Genomic DNA, 20,669 nt, shown 5'->3' on the forward strand with positions numbered 1-20,669 from the left:
CCAGTGTACAAGAAGGGCCCTAGAACTATGATGGGTAGTTTTCGACCGATCTCTATTGAGCCAGTTTTTGCCAAAATCATGGAGGTTGTTATGAGGTCGGTTCACGATTGGTCTGCTGCTTCCATGATGCCTCTCACTGACACGTCAGCTCGCTCGCCCTCAAGTAGGTATGATTATTTCAATAATAGTAATAATGACGCAGGTATGTTTCTAGCAAATAAGCTCCACTCTTTCAAAAAACTTTTCAAGGCTGCTCACCTTAACGTACAATCCCTCAGTTGCCACATTGATGAACTCAGAGCAATCTTCCGTTTTCAGGACTTCAATATAATCGGAATTTCCGAATCATTTTTGAAGCCTAGTATTTCATCAAATTTTGTTGCATTGCCTGGATATAATCTTTTCCGGAATGATAGATTAAATAAAGCTTGTGGGGGTGTAGCAATTTATGTGAAAGAAGGTATCAAAACAAAAGTTTTAATCACATCTAAACAAGAGTATTGTTCCAGACCAGAGTTTATGCTACTTGAATTATCCTTATCTAGTACTGATAAATTACTCGTTGGTATCTGTTATCGCCCACCAAAAATAGGTCATTTCACAGATTTCGAAAGTGCCTTGCTTTCTCTTATGCCTTGTTATAACCGTATACTAGTTATGGGGGATATGAACACCGACTTGAACATGACAAATCGTAACTTTAACTACTTTCAACTGACTACAATTTTCCAATGCCTAAACATGACTATTTACCTCTCGATCCAACTCATCATACTAATGAATCAGACACACTCATTGACCTTCTCATTGTTAGTGATCCCAATGAGGTTGTTCAAGCAGGCCAAATCTCAGTCCCAGCTATTTCTAGACATGATTTGATCTACTGTGTACTTTCCCATAAGATACCCAAGCCAGAACAGAAAATTATCACTTATAGAGACTTCAAAAACTTTGATGAAGCCGCCTTCCTGACTGATGTGGCTCAGACTCCATGGCATCAAATTGAAGCATTACCCTCAGTTGATGACATGGTCAAGACTTTCGAGAATTGGACTTTGACTTTGTATGACAAACATGCACCTTATGTGACAAGGAGGATTAATAGAAAACGACGAGTACCGTGGATGACTGAAGACATACTTAAGATGATGGGACGTAGAGACAAAGCACATAGAAAATTTAAAAAGACATTTGACTTGGACAGTTTGATAGAGTATAGGAGCCTTAGAAATAGGGTTAAACAGGAATTACGGAACTCAAAGATTAGGTACTTGAATTCGTTTATGACAAACAATAGACAAGACTCTAAATCACTTTGGCAGGGAATAAAAGAATTCGGGCTTGGCAAACAGAAATCGAATCCACAAATTGACTTACCATTGAATAATATAAATGACCATTTCGTTTCACACTCTAACCAACGCGACGAAGTTGTCATTGCTAATCACATTGATGATCTTGAAGAGCAGGTTACAAACTTAGATTTACCAATCACTGATCAATTTCATTTCCATCCAATCTCAGAAGAAGACACTTTCAGAGCAATTCAACGTATTCATAGTAATGCTATGGGTGTAGACAAAATTCCTATTAAATTTATCAAGAAGATGTTATTTGCTGTTTTACCAACCATTACATACATTTTCAACAAGTCACTTGAAGAAGGCATTTTCCCTGAAAACTGGAAGTTTGCTCTGGTTCGCCCTCTAAATAAAGTTCCATCACCCAATAAAGTTGAGGATTTTAGACCAATCAGTATTTTACCTGCATTGTCCAAAGTGCTAGAAAGACTCATTCATGCTCAAGTTGTAAAATTTCTAGACAACAATAGTAAGCTTCATAACTTTCAATCAGGCTTTAGAAAATTCCATTCAACTGAGACAGCTCTGCTTCGTGTCACTGATGATATAAGGTTAGCTATGGACCAAAGAAAATGCACCATCCTCACCCTATTTGATTTTTCTAAAGCATTCGATACTGTTGATCATACAGTCCTTCTGAATAAGTTGGCTATTCTTGGTTTCAGTCACAACTCGTTAGTTTGGTTTAAATCCTATCTATTAGGTAGGAAACAATGTGTATCTGTCGGTGACAAAAAGTCAACTTGGAAAAACGTTATGCATGGAGTACCACAAGGTTCAATTTTAGGCCCTCTCCTCTTCACTTTGTATGCTAATGACCTTTCTTCCATTATCAAATTCTCCAGTTTCCATACTTATGCAGACGACCTTCAAATCTATTTAAGCTGTCCCATAACAAAATTAATGAAACAGTTGGAATAATGAATCAGGATATCAATTCGATAGTGGAATGGACAAAGAAAAATGGCCTTAAGCTTAATCCCATCAAAACACAACCCATTATAATTGGATATTCTCGTCTTATAAACAATATTGACCTTGAATCGATTCACAAAATTAGTGTAGACGGTAATGACATTCCTTACTGTAGCTCAGTAAAAATTTAGGCATTATTATGAATAATACTCTTGACTGGTCAGAACAAGTGAACAAAACTTGTAAAAAGGTATTCTCAGCCATGCATGCATTGAAGAAAATGCACGATATCCTCCCTAGAAACATTAAATTATTATTGGTTCAATCTCTCATCTTCCCACATTTAATGTATTGTAATTCTGTTCTTAACGATATGCAAGTCACTCTGAATGATAAACTACAGCGTTGCCAAAATTATTGTCTACGTTTCGTCTACTCTCTCCAACGCCATGATCATATCACCCCAGCCCACATTGCTAGTTCAACATTAAAGCTTCCCGATCAGAGGCTTTTTCGAATAGTCAAGCTTGTTAGAGATATCTTGATATACGGTAATCCGAACTATTTTAAAGATGATTTCAAATTTGTCTCTGAAGGTAGGAGGATAGATGCTTCACATACTAGAACCGGAGAAAGTACTTTAAGGATACCCAATCATCGAACTACTATTTTCACAAAATCCTTCTTAGTCAGTGCTGTCGTGCATGGAATGCACTTCCTGTTTCTATCAGGTCCATCGAGAGCCGAGCGAGCTTCATCCTAACTTTAAAAAAACATCTTTTGGAACAAATGACTGAAACTGTCCGGCCCTAGAACGATCACATGACATCCATCCCCCACCATCCCACAAATACAAACCTTTAACCATGTTATAGAACGAATTGTATATATATATATATATATATATATATATATATATATATATATATATATATATATATATATATTATATAAACTCATGTTATTTCAATTATCCACTGCATATGCTGTATATTACTGAAAGTTGATAACCCTGATCTACTTTCAGCCTACTTCATTTTATTGATCAATTATTTGATCTTATCTACTATATAATTATTTTACTCTATCAATTTTCTGTTTTTTTTTCTCTTTAATATTCATATTGATTAAACTTTTACAATATTTCCATTAATAAATAAATCCTTAGTTTAAATAACGAAATTAACGTTTGGTAGAGAGTTAGTGGGAGGATATTTTTAATATTCTTTCCGAAGAATGGACATTGATATGTCCAAAGCTCCGCCAATTATGTAGATGCATAACAATATGATTATTATCTATAGTTATTATATTACAAACTGCTTTTTCATATCATATACAGTTCAATAATTATTTTCTTAGTCTATATTATGTAAATTCATCTATAATTTTGCTGTATTGTAAGCTATTGTATATAAGTGTATAAGCCAGTATATATTGTAATCTACATAATAAAGTACTCAATCAATCAATCAATCAACCCACTGGTTGCTGATCATGATGCACTTATAGTGGATGCTGAAATTGGTAAGGCTGATAGTGACCCCAAAATTGCATGGCACTCTCAATATGTTTTTAAACGTCGTCCTATAAAAGATCATGCTCTGAATTATTTTGAATTTCTACTGGCTGGAGTTTGCTGGCATCTGTTGGACAATGATGGAGATTGCTTCAAGGTTTTCCTCTGTGTTTTTCTGCAAATTTTCAACACCGTGTTTCCTGCTCTGCATAAAAAGTTTCCTCAAGTCGGTTCACAAGCTAGACCTAGTTCTGCTCGCAGATCTGGATTGTGGTACACTCAAGAATTGAGAGAGTGCAGAGACATGACACTTTTGTACAATGATATGATGAAGGATGCACATGACTCTCATCTGCGTGACTTTTATTATCAGCGATATCTCGGATATAAGAGGGAATACCGCCACAAGATTGATGAAGCCAAGAGGAGTTTTAATGAGTCTGCTATTATCTCGGCCTGTAATCCGGCAAAGGCAGTATGGAGTATTGTCAAAAACAGTCAAAGGAAATACTCCCCAATTCATTGTTTGGCCAGTCCTGATGAATTTAACTCTTACTTTTTGTCAGTTGTGCGAGATCTTGTTGCAGACATACCTGTATTGACTCCGGTGGATCAGGGGGAGGATGTTATGCTCACTGGTTCAGTCTTTACAAATTGGAGGCCAATTGATGAGGCCACTGTGATAAGAATAGTTTCTGGTTTCAAAAACTCTCATAGTCAGGATGTATATGGCCTCACCATTCCTGTTCTAAAACGAATCATTCATCTGATTGCTGCTCCACTCACAAAGTGTATAAATCAATGTTTGAACGTGGGAGTTTTCCCAGACGAGCTGAAGATTTCCAGGACTGTTCCAGTGTACAAGAAGGGCCCTAGAACTATGATGGGTAGTTTTCGACCGATCTCTATTGAGCCAGTTTTTGCCAAAATCATGGAGGTTGTTATGAGGGAGCAGTTGATGGCCTATTTTGAGAGTGAGGATCTCTTTTCATCCTGTCAGCATGGTTTTCTAAAGGGTAGATCAACCATCACTGCTGTTGAAAAGTTGATAGAGGAAATCACCAATGCTTTTGAGGAAGGAGAATCAGTGTGCCTTACAATGTGTGACCTCAGTAAGGCTTTCGATAGCATTTCTCATGGTGTCCTGCTGAAGAAGCTGAAGTCATATGGAATTGGTGGGGCAGTTTTCAGCACTCTGTCCTCTTACCTTGACAACAGACGTCAGGTGGTAAGTATTGATGGAGCCACCTCAAGCAGTGAATTGGTAGAGTATGGAGTACCTCAGGGATCGGTTCTGGGCCCTCTCCTCTTTATCATTTCAATTAATGACATTGGTCTGAAAATGAACGCTTTGGTATATGCTGACGACACTACACTGATCAATAGAGGACGTGATGTGCAGTTGCTGGGGCAAGCTGCTGATAGTTCTTTGAGGTCTGCTGAGAGATGGTTCAACCAAAACAAGTTGCTGCTGAACAAGGACAAGACACATAAGCTTCTCTGCTCCTTGGGACAGGCTGGTCGAGTGGTTGAAACTGATGTGAAGTTGCTGGGTTTTTCCTTGAATACCAGAATAAGCTGGACAAGTCATGTTGTCAATGTTTGCTCAAAGCTGTCCAGTGCGCTCTATCTTCTGCGAAAGTTGAAATCGGAAATTGGTGCCGGATACCTGCTTACTGTCTACTATGCCATGTTTCACAGCCATGTATGTTATGGACTTCACCTGTGGGGTCACTCTGGACGACTTGGTGATGTGCTGCTTCTGCAGAAAAAGGCTGTGCGAGTGCTGACGGGCAGTGACTACATGGCTCACTGCAGACCACTCTTCAAGAGGCTAAAAATGCTTACTGTTGTAAATCAGTACATTCTTGAATGTCTGGTTCGCATCAGAGACAGAGCTAGGAGTGCTGATACTCGTGGTGGGATACATGGCTATGGAACCCGTCAGACTCACCTCATCAACATGCCAAGATGCCGTTTAGCAAGGACTCAGAGGAGTTATCCTTTCATTGCCTTCAAGATGTTTAATAAGCTGCCAGAGTGGGTCAAGGATAGTGGAAGTGATAGACAGTTCCGAGCAGTTTTGAAATCACTCTTGGTGGAGCATCCATTCTATAGCCTGAGTGAATTTCTCGATAGTGAGATGACATTTTGAAATTTTTTTTGTGACATGTTTTTTAAACCTGTTTTTCACAGTCTATCCAGCAGTGCTGGTCAATGACCTAGAATAAAACTAAACTAAACTAAACTATTATTAACTATATTTTGGTAAAATTTACCTAAAAAATGAATTCTACAGCATCTGTACATAGGACAGCGCAACATAAAATGCTCCAGAGTTTCCAACTCTCTGTAATTACATATAGGACAATTCTTGGAAGTCTATCCATGTTCCTCTATCTCTGAACAAATATATACCCCTATCCGATGCCAGGCGCAGCTGAGTTAAGATTCTTGTTCTAGCAAAAAATGATTTCATGTTAAGTTGCTCTCCTAAAGTGGAAGAGGGATTTAATTTCTTATAAAGACGACAGGTTGCCGACACTAAAGCTGATTGTACGTCTGACAGTCTTAAAAATTCTGAATATTTCTCAGAAATAACTGATAATGAGATTTCGAGTAAATTTTGAAGAGATAATATATTTTATATTTCAACTTGGTATCCAGACTTTTCTATGTGACTTCCCACTTGAACCAACCAGTTCCCCGATAAATTAGCTCTACCTTCTTCACTTTCCGCCAACCTAGCCAAGGTATTAATACAAATATTGGGGTATCTATGGTTAGACATCGAGAGTACTCTTTTTACAAAATGCAAGTTTCTACAAAACACGAAATGTCCTAATTTGAATCTATTCATTTCCAAACGTACCCCCCAACTTGGTGAACATTGGCTCACGAAGAAAAGCTTTTTTAAGAAATGTAATTGAGCTTTTTCTAATAATTCAACGTTTTGGAATCCCCATACTTCAGAGCCATACATCAATGCAGGCAGAACAACAGAATCGTACAGTTTCATTTTACTCTCCCAGACATTTGACTTAGCCTTTCTAAGAATATTAATCACCGACTCCCCCATCGACTTGACCTTCGTCTTAAGTGACCTACCATGTTGTCGAAAATTTCCATCAGCGCTAAAAATTACCCCCAAATACTTGTACTGTCTGACTATTTCAATCTTTCTTCCTCCTAACCAGACTACCTTAACCTTACTTTCAAAGTAAACTATAATAAAAAAAAAGAATTGGCTTATACACACGAACGGGAGGATAGGTAATTCACTAATGACGCATCATCACGTCTGAACTACTGGAGTGATTAACTTAAAAAATTGCATATAGATTCTTAATTTACCGAGGATGGTTGAAGGCCTATTCTACATTTTTCAAGATTTCAGTAGGTCAAGTTTTCAGTTTATCAAGTTTGTAATTGGACCCTTGCGGAGCACGGGTTTACCTGCTAGTACAGAATATAGATAGCCTAATGACGATTTTTATATTAACCGATACCGGGACGATATGGAACGACACGACAGGACAGGAAGCTCTCTGATTGGCTGATTCTCAATACGTCAACCTAATCAGCCAATCAGAGAACTTTCTGTCCTGTCGCGTCGTGCCATGCCGACCCGGAATCGGTTATGAATCGGTGAACACATCTTACAGCTATAATATGGACTTCATAAATCAATTGGGTATTATCTTAATTACTGAAATTCCAATTGAGAATCGATCGATAATAATTGATGAAAGGTAATTGATGATTAACTCACATATATTCGATGGTTCCACAAAATGTATGAGTGACAATTCCTTCTTGAATATGTTCCTTACATAAACCAAAATCTGTGAGTTTGACATGACCGTGAGCATCTAGAAGAATATTCTCTGGCTTCAAATCTCTGAAACAGGCAGAATGTCATGAAAAGGAAAAAGTATGGATAATTATTATATTTTTATTTGCTCTTCAAAACTAAATAATATTCAAGAACTGAGTATATTTGGATACACAATATTTAGTAGCAGAATAGTAGGTTGATTATAAGGCAACGATGAAAAGTAGAAGTCTCATAAACATCAACTTACAATAAAAACATAATTAGCACATTCATTGTTTGAATATTACATTTACTTATTGAAATTCAATACTGTATACTGTAAAAGGTTGAAGAAGTTTGATATACTAGACCTATTCATATTAAATGTTGTACTACAGGGAAACTATTTTTTAGATGAAAATACGACATTTTTTCAGCTAAGAAACGAGCACAATTATTGGATCTTAACACATCGGTAGAAACACTTTTTATGGAATATCTAATAATATTACCTGTAGATGATTCCTTGCAAATGTAAATGCTCTAGAGCCAAAATGATTTCCGACAGGTAAAAACTGAAACAGATCAAAAAAATCCAGTAAAATCTTATTTTTATTTCAATAAAATATTTCCATTATTTTCAACAGATTAATGGATAGCAATTACTTTAGCAACTAATTTGACTTGAACCACTCATTCTGTTGGTATGGAAGAGCGACACATTTTATAATACAATAATTGTTATTGATGCATTTGTAGGCTGTAGTCTTGCTACTTGTAATCTGGTAACATTGGTCTATTATCACTATTATCTAAGATTAGTAAATAGTACTTCTTCTAATTCACGAGTAGCTAATCAAAAAACACCTGAAACAAACATAGGTAGTTAAAAATTTAATTTTAACTAAAAAGCCAATCATTAACTTGAACTTTATTTAGTTTGTTTAATCATTATTATTATAACAGTGGATGTTATTTATTTATTAAGATTTTCAGAGAAAATATTAGCTTAAAACAACGAATTAAAAATATTTGGCACTGACATTACTAAAAGAGATGAACTCTTACATAATAAGAGATAAAATCTGTAAAAAAAAACGTTGGTAACAAAAGATTAACTCTGAGGCGAAATTATTCTACTCAAAAGACTAGTAACTCTTAGCACAACGACATTTTATCAATCAGTAATCTATAAACTCATGTCACATTTTTAATTGAAATATTCAAGAGTTCAAGGCCAGATTTGAACGAATATTATTATACAATAGTTATATTTGACAATACAATGTTTGCTTAATGGAGTTTTGAATACGAGGTAAATTTTAAAAGTAGAGGCAAGTTTTTAAAAAAGATTCAGTTTTGAAATAATAAAATGGAACAAGTAGAAAAGCATGGAAGATTCGAATAGGATCCTCAATGGAACCTATTGCCAAATTATCCTTGTGAGAGTAATATTAAGCTGTTTCCATAATTTTCACCAACTTTGTATTCGTAGTTGCTCATTTTCAAGCTTACCTAATTAACGATTACGAACATGTAGCCTATGAAGAATAGTATATCTTATATTCAGATTAGAAGAGAAAACTATTAAACTCACCAAGCTGTATCCTCTAAGAAGATTCCTTCTCTCTCCAAATGCATGAACAATTCTCCGCCGCTCAGATACTCCAGTATTAGGTAAAGTTTGCCTCCAGTTTGGAAAGCGTACATCAGGTCGACTATGAAAGGATGCTGCAACACAATTGAAATGCTTGTCAATATTTTAAGCAATATATTCATAGCTTTCAAATAACTACTGCAAATTTGAATAGGCTACATGACAAAATCTCATGAAGTAGAATTAAGGGGTCACATCATTCAACATTTAAAGTAACTGTTCATGCCAAAGGAGAATTTGACGATTCCCCCAGAAAATTACTGTGGTGGAGACAGAAAAAAGAGTTTATGCTGAAGAAAGATAATATCCATTCTATGTTCTAGATTGTTAGATAGCAAAGATAATGTTTCAAACATTGTGAACGTTTCAAGATTATAAATTAACTAGCCGTCAGGCTCGCCTCGCTCGCCATATCCGTTTAGCCAGGGGGCTCCGCCCCCTGGACCCCCGGCTGGATCGTCCAAAAATGAGATCAGCGGGCTCGCCTGCATTTTTCATTTGAGCATACTTCATTCCATCAGAAAGTCAAAGTACTGAGAAAACGCAGAAAAGCTGAGAAAAACGCTGATTTTGGGCGTATCTTTGATGAAATATTAAAGTCACCTCATCACAAAATTTTTAGACCCTAGCTAAACCTCTGTACCAAATTTGAACATTTTCTGTAGTCTATTACTTGATGAAAGAACTGAGAAAACTTTGCTAATTTTGGGCGCATCTTTGGCGTTATTTCGAATTCCTTCCAACACAACATTATTACACCCTAGCTGAGCTTCTGTACTAAATTTGAACAATTTCTGTTCATTTGTTCTCGATAAATCTGAGAAAAAGCAAAAAAAAAAAAAAAAAACGCTGAAAAAAAGGGCGTATTTTTGAAGTCATTGTAAATTCCTTCTAACACCCTAGCTGAGCTTCTGTACTAAATTTGAACATTTTCTGTTCATTTGTTCTCGATTAAGCTGAGAAAACGCTAAAAACGCTGGAAAAACGCAGATTTCGGGCAAATTTGTATTCTAGGTACATTGGACAAGAGTGTGTGCTGCTCCATATAACCGCCCATGTATTTTTTTCTAAAAAGATAATGCCTGTTCTGTGTGTAACCATATCCAGCAGTGCGGCCTCAGGTTAAAGACTAAAATTCTCAAAAGACATTGCTTTGTTTCGAATGATTGTGCTGTCTTCGGTGTTCAGAATTAATTGATTTTTAGTAGACTATTTATTTTGCAGTGGAAAATTATCTTTATAGATAAAATGCCGCATCGCGCCTCCTCAGGTGTGCATATAGCCATGGCTTACTCTAGATAAATCTAGCCTCTATCTATAGTAGGCTATGATACAGCTAAAGTTTGTGATGATATGCATTAACTATTTGTCGGTACGAAGTTCGCCGGGCCAGATAGTATGACTATAAAAAGCCCAGTTGTTCGCTATTAAATTCCTTCTTATCAATACTAATTTGTGAATCTACGTGAATCGCAAACGATTAGTCTAATTTGTTTCTTAATATTTAATGTCTAAGAAAATGAATGCCAGTAGGATTTTTTAAATTAAAATAAAATATTATAAGATCAACATTATAAACCGTATAGAATAATATTGTCAATTCTACAAATAAAATTGAACACATAATTTTTAAATACTTGTATTACATTTGTTCAACTTGTATTAAAATTTTTAGATCTATTACCAAGCATGGATAAACATATTGTAGCGTCGACTAATATTAAAGGATGACATATTAATTTATTTCAATATTATATCATATTAATTTATCCTGTTGTTTATTATATACAATTTTTATTGTATTACATTTTTCAACATGTATTAAAACTTTTAGATCAAGTACCAAGCATGGATAAAAATATTATAGCGTCGACTAATATTAAAGAATGACATAAATTTATTTCAATATTATATCATATTCATTTATCATGTTGTTTATTATATACAATTTTTATATTACTATTTTATTAAATATTATATTCAAGTGTCCTCACACAGGGTGAACACTGTGCCTAAGGGAACACAAATAAGAAATTAGAAAACAATATTGTATTTGCTTTTTGGAATGCATTTGTTTATTTATTTAAATAAAATAATTTGAATTTGAAAAAAATGTTTTATTCTTGTAATGAGAAACAGAAAAAAATGCAATCTATGACATCATAGCCACCATTACAAACCAAATTAGTTGATTATCGAGGAGTTCACGCTCTCGATAATCGCCGAATCTTTCAATTTGCAAAAAATTCATCCAAACAGTCAACGTTGAAAGATAAATAGACTCTGTCTGTAGCGTAATGGTATTATCATTGACCTTGCATGGTAGATCAACGTGGAGAGTCCAATAACTCTACTCAACTGATAAGATGTAAAGTTAAGCTCGCACTCATAAACCAATCATAACAACAACATTCATTTCCACACTCGAGCTCATTTCTAATGGAAAAGTGTAAGATATTTCGTCTACTTGTGGAGCACAAGTAAATTGAGGTGTACAATTATTTTGAACTCCCATTTCAAACCGCATGCAAACAAGAGAATCTTACATTTTTAGCCTTACCCAATGTAAAAATAAAAGAGCTGTTGAAAAAATGTTCTCTTCCAAATTTAATTTGGAATTTGAGTTCTAAGAATCAGTTTAGCTCAATGTTTGACCACTGATATTCCAACGTAGATTCTCTTCTAACGACGACGAATCATGCCTCATTTTGCTCATATTATCAGTTCATTCTTGGATTTCGAATACTTTACATCGATTTCCTGTTATCATATCAGTTTTCAATAACGAATTACTAATCTATTTTATTCTAACCGCATCACTGGAACTTCCTGGACTTCCCACCAATAAAAGTTATACGATTATTATTAGTAAAGTAATGAATGTTAATTAACTATACGTTCAGTAAATTCATCCCTTTCTTTGATTATGGAATAAACCCATTTCTCCACGTATCTAATTATATGTGACAATAATGATGCAATGGGCTATTATATTATAGTGTGACTTTTACTGAGTGGTAGAAAGACTAACGCAAGCCACGAGCTCAATGACCATAGTAGGATAAGCACTTCAGATTGACACTTTCCACTTCAAAAACAGAACTCTTTGATTTTATCACGCTCATTATTATATAGAACAGAAATACAACTCGCTAAACTGACGATCAAACAATTGAAATTACACGATAGTAAGTATTGTTTGCTAATTTATTGATTATACTTAAAAATATTATGAGAAAGGGAACGGCGCCCGCCCTAAACATCTTTATTTCCAGAAATAAATCGAGTAAATGATTCAAAGTGTGTTTATTGTGTCTGCACACAATCTAATTTGAATTTCAATTTTTTAAATGTTTATACAATACATATCTTTCGTGGTTGACTTTCTCATCGGTCTTGCTCAAAATGATTGTGAGAATATCAAGTAGAAGCCAATCCAGAATAATGCTAATGTGCGACACAAAGATGGCCAGTACTTAACAGTGTCAATATGTCGTTAATATCGATCTTATCTTAGCGATTGAATACTGTTCTGATTAAGATTCACTTTTAACTGTCAGCCTTCCTCTTCATATTATTGATTATTACACTACACTACACTACACATTAATAAAACTCACAAGTTATCAAATACCTATATATGATACGCTGTAGCCATGAAAACATACAGAACGAATAAAAAGGTTTTAGTCATTGGAACCATATAGGATACACCCACAGAGATGATAGATCAACTGAGTGTGGCTGATATAAAAGTATAAATTTGGTTTTATTAGGAAGAACTGTTTATTTTGATCGTCTACTGAAACCATAAACACACTTCCAGTAAATTGAAATAGACTATTGTTTCTAGTGTAGCCAAAAATACATCTTTTCGTGCATCATCAAAGACTGTTCGAGTGTTGGAGGACATTCCTCCATAGTGTACCTCACAGTCTGAACTGATTCATTCTTACAAATATAGTTTTGATATTACTTTCCATTCAACTGAACCTGACAGTTTGAAGTGAATCTAACTATAGGTAGAGGGAAACCCACTAAGGGTCATTTGCACCACCTACAGGCTACAGGCTAATCTACAATTACATCAATGTATGATTGAATTTATTATGATGTGTGAATTTTTCCCATAACATTATAAAGAAAGAAAAAAACACTGATATTGTTAATGCCACTAGACAGAATGTCCCATGAGAGGTGTAACTGCCGAAGACCATAAATTCCACATGAAATTTGCAACAAAAATGTCCAGTAAACTTTTCTTATATCAAGTTTTCCAGACATTTTTTAAAACGTCAATAACTAGAAAACTATCAGCCAAAATCGAATTCTAAGGATATGGCTGGAAAGAGGAGGAATTTCCAATAAGATTCATATAAATTATGGTTTGTTAATAAATAAGTTACTTTTTAAAAAACCATTTTATTTACTACATAACATTACAAAGTATTTTATGAGGTCCGTTCGCTATGTATGCTGGCGAGGAACTGAGCTCTGAATACAATATTGTCTTCCACTACGACTATGCTGACTAAACAAGTTAACAGTGATTGTATGCAGTTTTCACTCATATAACTCCTCCATCTCTAAAGAGAACAGCAGGGGGTGAATGAGCTGCAAGAACGGGTTGCACATTTTTAAAGATTTTTTCTAAACAATCATGTTAATAATTACTAGAAGTACGATATACAGTAGAGAAGTCCATAGACTAATGCTTGTTATAAAATTACTTTCTTCCCTTATAGGGGTGTACTTGTTGACATCAATCGGATTAAAATTAAGATGTTCTGAATTAATTGTGAATTCTGGTTCCTGGTCTTCATTCATAGTATTAATAACGTTGTCTAGGTTCAATAACTTAGGTCTATACTTCGATTCAGACAAATGATTAAGATTTTACCATTATAATAAAATGTATTGTTGTTCCTATTGATTAAATGAACTCCTTTCACAGATTTTATCATTTCTGATTGCTTGTCAATTTTTATAGTTTCCTCATTTAGAAAGATACACATATAGCTATTCAATTCTGGAATCCATTTGACAATACTATTATCTATTTTCATCTTACTATATTTTACAATTTGATGTAGTTCCTGATTCAATAATTTCTTTTTCGCAATTTAGTTTGTCATGATACAGATTTTCTATAGAACAAATAAAATTTGAATTTGTTTTTCTAGTACATTCACTAGTCAGACCTTCAATTGATATTTCATTCTTTTTATAAATATCGTTTGACTTTAGAAAGTATCTGATTTTAGGTATGACAGTCACATATTCATTTTGAAACATATTAGGTACAGAAAACAATTTGTATAGGTTATAATTTAATTCATCTACGATTGGTAAGTTCAAAAAGTAAATAATTTCTTTAGACGTTATTTTACAGATTACATCTATCAAATTTTCTAATTGCCACATATTTTCCAATTCGGGTTTCTAATTTGTTCTGATAGTAACCAGCAATCTTGGTTATCTGATAGTACATTTCTTTAGTTGAAATAATACTAGGATGAAGAACTTTCAATTTATAGAATGTTAGAGAGTTTTCAATATCTTGGATCAAACTTAATACATAAAATATTCAACTGGTTCAGCAAATCTCTAAATCTCTCTAGTTCTACATAGTCGCTAAGTTTATCGTTTACAAATTTCAATTTTCTCTCTAATTCATTAAAATTATAATTAACAATGTTCAAAGTCTGATTAAATTCAGTCATAAGTTCTGAATTCAATGAATATTGGGCTGATATTTGATTTATTAAATTGTTTTGATTATCTTTCAAATGTTCAAGTGAATTATCATATCTTTCACCATCATACGAGTCTAGATTTCCAGTAATAAATTTTATTACGGCTCCTATTCCATTCACAAGTCCTCTTCTAGATCTCTTATTATTAGTTACACTTATAAAATCTAACTTCTCTTCTATTACATTCTTAGTATGATTAATAAATTTCAAATACTCTACTATATCTATTGCTTTACTACCATTATCAGTTATATATTCTACATTTTCCATTATTGGAATCTTATCTCTAATATTTTCTAATACCTTATCATATTACGTATTCAAATTGTCAACATCATCAAAAATACTTTCTAATTCATAAAAATGTATGAAAGTGTGCTTCGAAATCTCTAACTTTGCAGAGCCTAAGTATGTTGCAATTATTCCTAGATTGTTACTAACATTCCGGAATAGAAGGTTACGGTGGACGGGACACATTCTGAGGAAAGAAGAAAGTGCTCTGACAAGCAGTGTACTGACCAGCTGGAAGGCCAAAAACTAGATGGTGGGACCAGGTCCGGAAAGATATGAGGAGGATGGGCCTAAAAGAGGAGGACGCGGGTGACCGAAACTTCTTGAGAGGCTTAGTTGATGAGGCTAAGTACCGACTGGGGTACGAGTGGCCACCGCAGTAAGTAAGTAAGAAAGTATTCCGGAATTCTTCAGCTTGAGAAGAATGAATGATTCGTCATACTCATTAGGCAGAAGAGGTACCTGGAAGAACAGGATTTGAATTAAGATCGGTTGTTACTTGTTCAGTTCTTTCATTAGTTGGTTTTTTTTTCATTTTGTTCAACTTTCTAGGTAGTTTTATTTTAGATAGATGAATTTTTTCTCTAGTGTTATGATGTCGGGGATTTATTTTGGCAGTTTTAAGTTCTCGATTCACTGATAGGAGAGTTTCTTTGTTGAATTTATTTTTAGTTTTACTCTGTTTTTGCACATTTCTCACTTAAACTTTTTTTGGAATTTCTGGTAGTTCCTCTCGATCTTTGTTCCTTTCTTTGATGACATGTTCTTTTCTACTTCGGTTTATTTCCTGTATGTGGTCGTACAATTTTTCTATTCTATTTTTATGACTACTTATGTAATCATTACTTCTTGTGTCTCTATCTTGATGTCGAGAAGAGTGTTTTGGTTGACGTGTCCGTATAGAATTTCGAAGGGTGTAAGTTTTTTAACAGAATGGATACTATTATTGTATGAAATAATAGCGTAGCTCACTTTGTTTTTGATTGATTCCTTTGAAATTTCGTTGCGATTGTTTAGAATTCGAATGGGTCCGATTAGTGTTGAATGTAATCTTTCAGCCATACGAGGCTGAACGTTTGAACGAGGATGTTGAGTACTAATGAAGTGAATACTAATGTTGTGCTTCTGTAGCAACTCTCTTATTAAAGTGTTGTTGAACTCTGTTCCTCTGACATTTCTGGTGTTTCTGGTGTTCCGTGGTGTGAAAAGTATTTTATCAATTTATTAACAACTTCTATGCCTTGACCACTTCTTAACTGGTATGCTTGAGTGTATCTGGAAAAGCTATCAATAATAGTTAGAATTTTTTGTTTATCGAATGTGATGCTGTCCATATGTAATATCTGTAAAGGTCTCGTTGCGGTTGGTGTTAGATTTAACTCAAGGTTCAAGGGCGTTCGTTCTTTTAATTTCGATTTCAAACATATTTCACATTGATTTATCAAATTTTGTTTACTAGTTCTCATTGATGGCCAATAATATTTTTGTTTTATCCGATCGTAGCTTTCCTGAATTCCTCTATGATTCGTTTTTCCTTCATGATAGTTCAACATAATAACTCTCATGTCTTCTTCGTCTGTTACATCTAACAGTTTTTTCGAACATTTTACTAATATCAAGTCAGGGCGTCTGAAATGCGTGTTGATAACAACTGTAAATCTTTCGAAGAAATCGTTTTTAAAGAATAGTGAATACTTGATGTTTGGTGCGATGTACGTTTTTATGAATTCTACTACATCTTTTTCGAAATTATTCTCTGATATTTGCACAATAAGTCTGGTTTTGTCGAATAGTTTTTCACTTTTACGTTTTGGGGGTCGTACTGGACAAGGCTGTGTATCACTTGGTGTTTTCCATAATTAAATGGTTCATCTAATATCTGTACTCCTGCTGTCGTATTATCTCCGGAATTTGTGTGGACTGTCTGGTCGTCTTCTTCTTCTTCTTCTTGCTGTACTTCTGAGTCCATTAAGCGATTCTCATTCTGGTCGATATTGACTAATACAGATTGATTCTCGATGTCAAATCCTGCGAATAGATCGTCTTCGTCGAATCCTTCAAATAGAGCACTTTCGCCATCAGGAGTTATGCCATCCAATCCTTCGAGTGGATTCTGGTTAACTCGTACATCAGTTATCACAGGTTGCGTTGTTTTATTGTTGGGTCCTATAGTCATTAAGCCCTCGATGGCTTCGTTTACAATGGCATCAATATCACTTAAAATTCCTGGTGTCTCTTGTGTAGTGGTATTATTGTTGTTTAGTTGAATTCTGGAAAGAGCATCGGCGTTCTGATTTTTACTACCTTTTTTGTATTGCATGTCATACTCTTCCAATTTAAGTCTCCAAAGTAGCATTTTTGAATTCGGTTCTTTGATTGAGAAGAGCCATTGAAGGGGTTTATGATCGGTGAAAATGTTGAATTTCCGTCCGTATAAATACGGTCGAAAGTGTTTGGTAGCCCATACAATAGCTAAAAGCTCTCTTTCTATTGTTAAATATCTGGTCTCAGTGTCATTCAAAGTTCGGCTTGCATAAGCAAAGGTCAGCACCATTTTTGAACTGACTAAGTACGGCACCTATTGCAAATTGGCTAGCGTCCATCGTAAGGTTGAATTTCAGGTTGAAATCGGGGTATTGTAGGATTGGATCATTTGTCAAAATATTTTTACACGTTCGAAACAACTTTTGTATTCTAGGTCATCAGGGTTGATTTTTGCTTCTTTCTTCAAACATTTCGTTAGAGGTTTTGTGAGAGATGCGAAATTTTTAATGAATTTTCTGTAGTATCCTAGTAGTCCTAAAAATCCTTTGATTTGTTTGACTGTTTTTGGTATGGGATAGCGCTTAATTGCTTCAATTTTATCGGGGTTCGGTTTTACTCCATGACTGGTTGGTTACCAAGTGTCCAAGAAATGCGAAATTCAGTCTTATCTAACTGCACTTTGAAGTTCGCTTTCCTTAATCTCTCAAACACTTCACGAAGCCTACTTATGTGCTCTTGGAGGCTAGTTGAATATACGATTATATCGTCAAGGTAAACTAAACAAATTTCGTTTTGAAACCTCTTAATACATTATTCATTGCTTTCTGAAATGTTGGGGGTCAATTTTTTAAACCAAACAGCATTCTTAAAAACTCCTAGTGTCCGGTGTCCAACGAAAAGGCGGTCTTTTCTATGCTATTTTTATCCATCTCAATTTGGTGGAATCCTGAGAATAAATCGAGAACAGAGAAGTACTGTGATCGGCCTAATTTGTCCAATATATCTGTGATGTTGGGTAACGGGAATCGGTCATCTATTGTTTTAGAATTTAGGCTACGGATGTCGATTACCATTCGGAATTTCTTTTTGCCTGAAGCATTTGCTTTTTTGGGGACGATCCAGAGTGGGCTATTCCATGGGGAAGAACTGGGTTGAATTATGTTTTGCTCTAACAAGTCATCGATTTGATTGTTGATTTCAGTTTGATAGACTTCTGGATATCGATAGTTTCTTGTGTAGACGGGGATCTCGTCTGTTGTCCTTATCACGTGTTTGATTTGATTAGTGAAGGAAAGTTTATCACGTGATAAGATTGGATAGCACTGGATGATTCAGTTTGGTTTCAAAGTTTTCGGGTGATACACATTCATAGTTCTCGATAGGTTCAATTTTGATTGGTTGAATGAAGTTGAGAGTTTTATTTTCTGTAGTGGGATTCGTAATTGTAAACAAACCGTCTGTTACTTCAACTAGCGACTCAGGAATTTCGAGGCCTTTGATGTTTCTGTAATGTAATACACCATCACCATTCACAATGGCATTGACCTTCATGCAAACAATACGCGATGTTCTGGCTTCAATGAGATGACTTTCTATTACCTTTTCATTTGCCTTCTCTCTCTGATCTAGATTGTGATAGAAAATAGGTAGTTTTTTCACACGCAATATTATTACATTATTTACAAAGTCACACGAGCATTCCAATTTCTTAATGTTATCTAAGCCTAACAACAGATCAAATTTGTCACGAAGATCGAATTTCAATTTTTGTTTTCCTAAAATTTGGATGTCACAACTGAATTTTTCTTCTGAGGTTCCGTGAACTGTGGTTACTTCGAAGGGATCTTTTACTATCGTTTCTTTGTAGAGTTCTTGTCCGAGAATTGTTTAATAAAAGATTTTGTACTTGCGAAATCGATTAGTATTTTCAAGTTTGTTTTGGGGTCATAGAAATACGGTAGCTCGTTATCGGTGTCCCGGAGATTCATTATGGAGAATCGTTTTGTAGGCTGGTGTGGCGACCTCATATCCCTGTACCTGGTGGTACAGAAGATCCTGCTGCTAGCAATTTAGGGGGAGGTGGTGCTGGATTCATTTTAATAATTAATGATGAATATGTGGGTCATAATTTTACTCAGATTGTTCAATTTCATTGAACTTTTGTTCGTCAAAATAAATTTGACTGTTCTGCTGATTTCAAGCGATAGATTTTGGAATTCGGGTATTTCTTCGAAGCTGTTTGTAGCTTCGTCTACTTGATTTTATTGCTGAATGTTGTTGCTAGTCATTTGAAATAGACGTGGATTTTTCTTGGCTGGTACATCATATGTGTTTCGAGTGGAAATACTCATTGGGGTAGGCTGGTACTGTTGTTGTTGTTGTGGTGGTGGTTTAGGGTGTTGATACTGTTGTGGTTGTCGAAATTGTCTGTTTGGAAATTGTCGGGGTTGAAACTGGTGGTGATTGTGTTTGGATTTTACGGGGTTGGAATCGATTTGGGTTTCCTTGGGAATTTCTTTTGATTGGCGGGTTGCCTGACAGTTCATTGAAAACAGGGATTATTTTTTGTTGGTAGTAACTTGCTGAGCTTGGTTTTTGGTGATTTTGTGTTGGAGCTGGTGTCATTTTAAATTGAAAATCGTTACACAACATGTTAAGTGCTTGTTCAAGAGAGCTTGGGTTTTCGTTCTCATTAGGGAACCGACGGGTTCACGTAACCCTCTCAGAAGTACTCTTAATGCTAATTTTGATACATACTGGCAAAGAACATTGGAGGCATGCGGTTCTTTGTTAACAAAATAAGCTATTTGAAGATTCAAAAGTTTTTGGATTCTCTGATAGAAGTTGAAAGGTGTTTCGCCAGGTTCTTGTTTTAATTCACTCAATTCTAGATTTAAAGTGAAACAGTCCCTCTTGTCTAGATAACTAGTCAGCAATACGTTTTTTACGTCAGGCCAATCATAGCTACCTGAACTACTCACTACTTCATTGGCTTGTCCTTTGATTTTAGATAGAATTGTTGAATACGAATACTCATTTTGAAAATCATCTGGGTTACTTTTTACATAAAACTTAGCTACTAACTTAT

General features: G+C 34.9%; 1 protein-coding gene across 1 annotated transcript in view; it reads right to left on the reverse strand.

Annotated features, from left to right (window-relative positions):
• The window catches only part of LOC111044135 (ribosomal protein S6 kinase beta-1), a 48,547-nt gene that overhangs the window by 15,625 nt on the left and 12,253 nt on the right, over nucleotides 1-20,669 (reverse strand). The window contains exons 4-6 of the mRNA XM_022329206.2: nucleotides 9,210-9,343; nucleotides 8,125-8,187; nucleotides 7,568-7,696 (exon numbers count right to left, since the gene is read on the reverse strand). Of these exons, the coding sequence (XP_022184898.1) occupies nucleotides 7,568-7,696; nucleotides 8,125-8,187; nucleotides 9,210-9,343 (326 nt within the window). The remainder of the gene's footprint in view (nucleotides 1-7,567; nucleotides 7,697-8,124; nucleotides 8,188-9,209; nucleotides 9,344-20,669) is intronic.

This window comes from Nilaparvata lugens, chromosome 10 (genome assembly GCF_014356525.2).
Source record: "Nilaparvata lugens isolate BPH chromosome 10, ASM1435652v1, whole genome shotgun sequence".
NCBI lineage: Eukaryota > Metazoa > Arthropoda > Insecta > Hemiptera > Delphacidae > Nilaparvata > Nilaparvata lugens.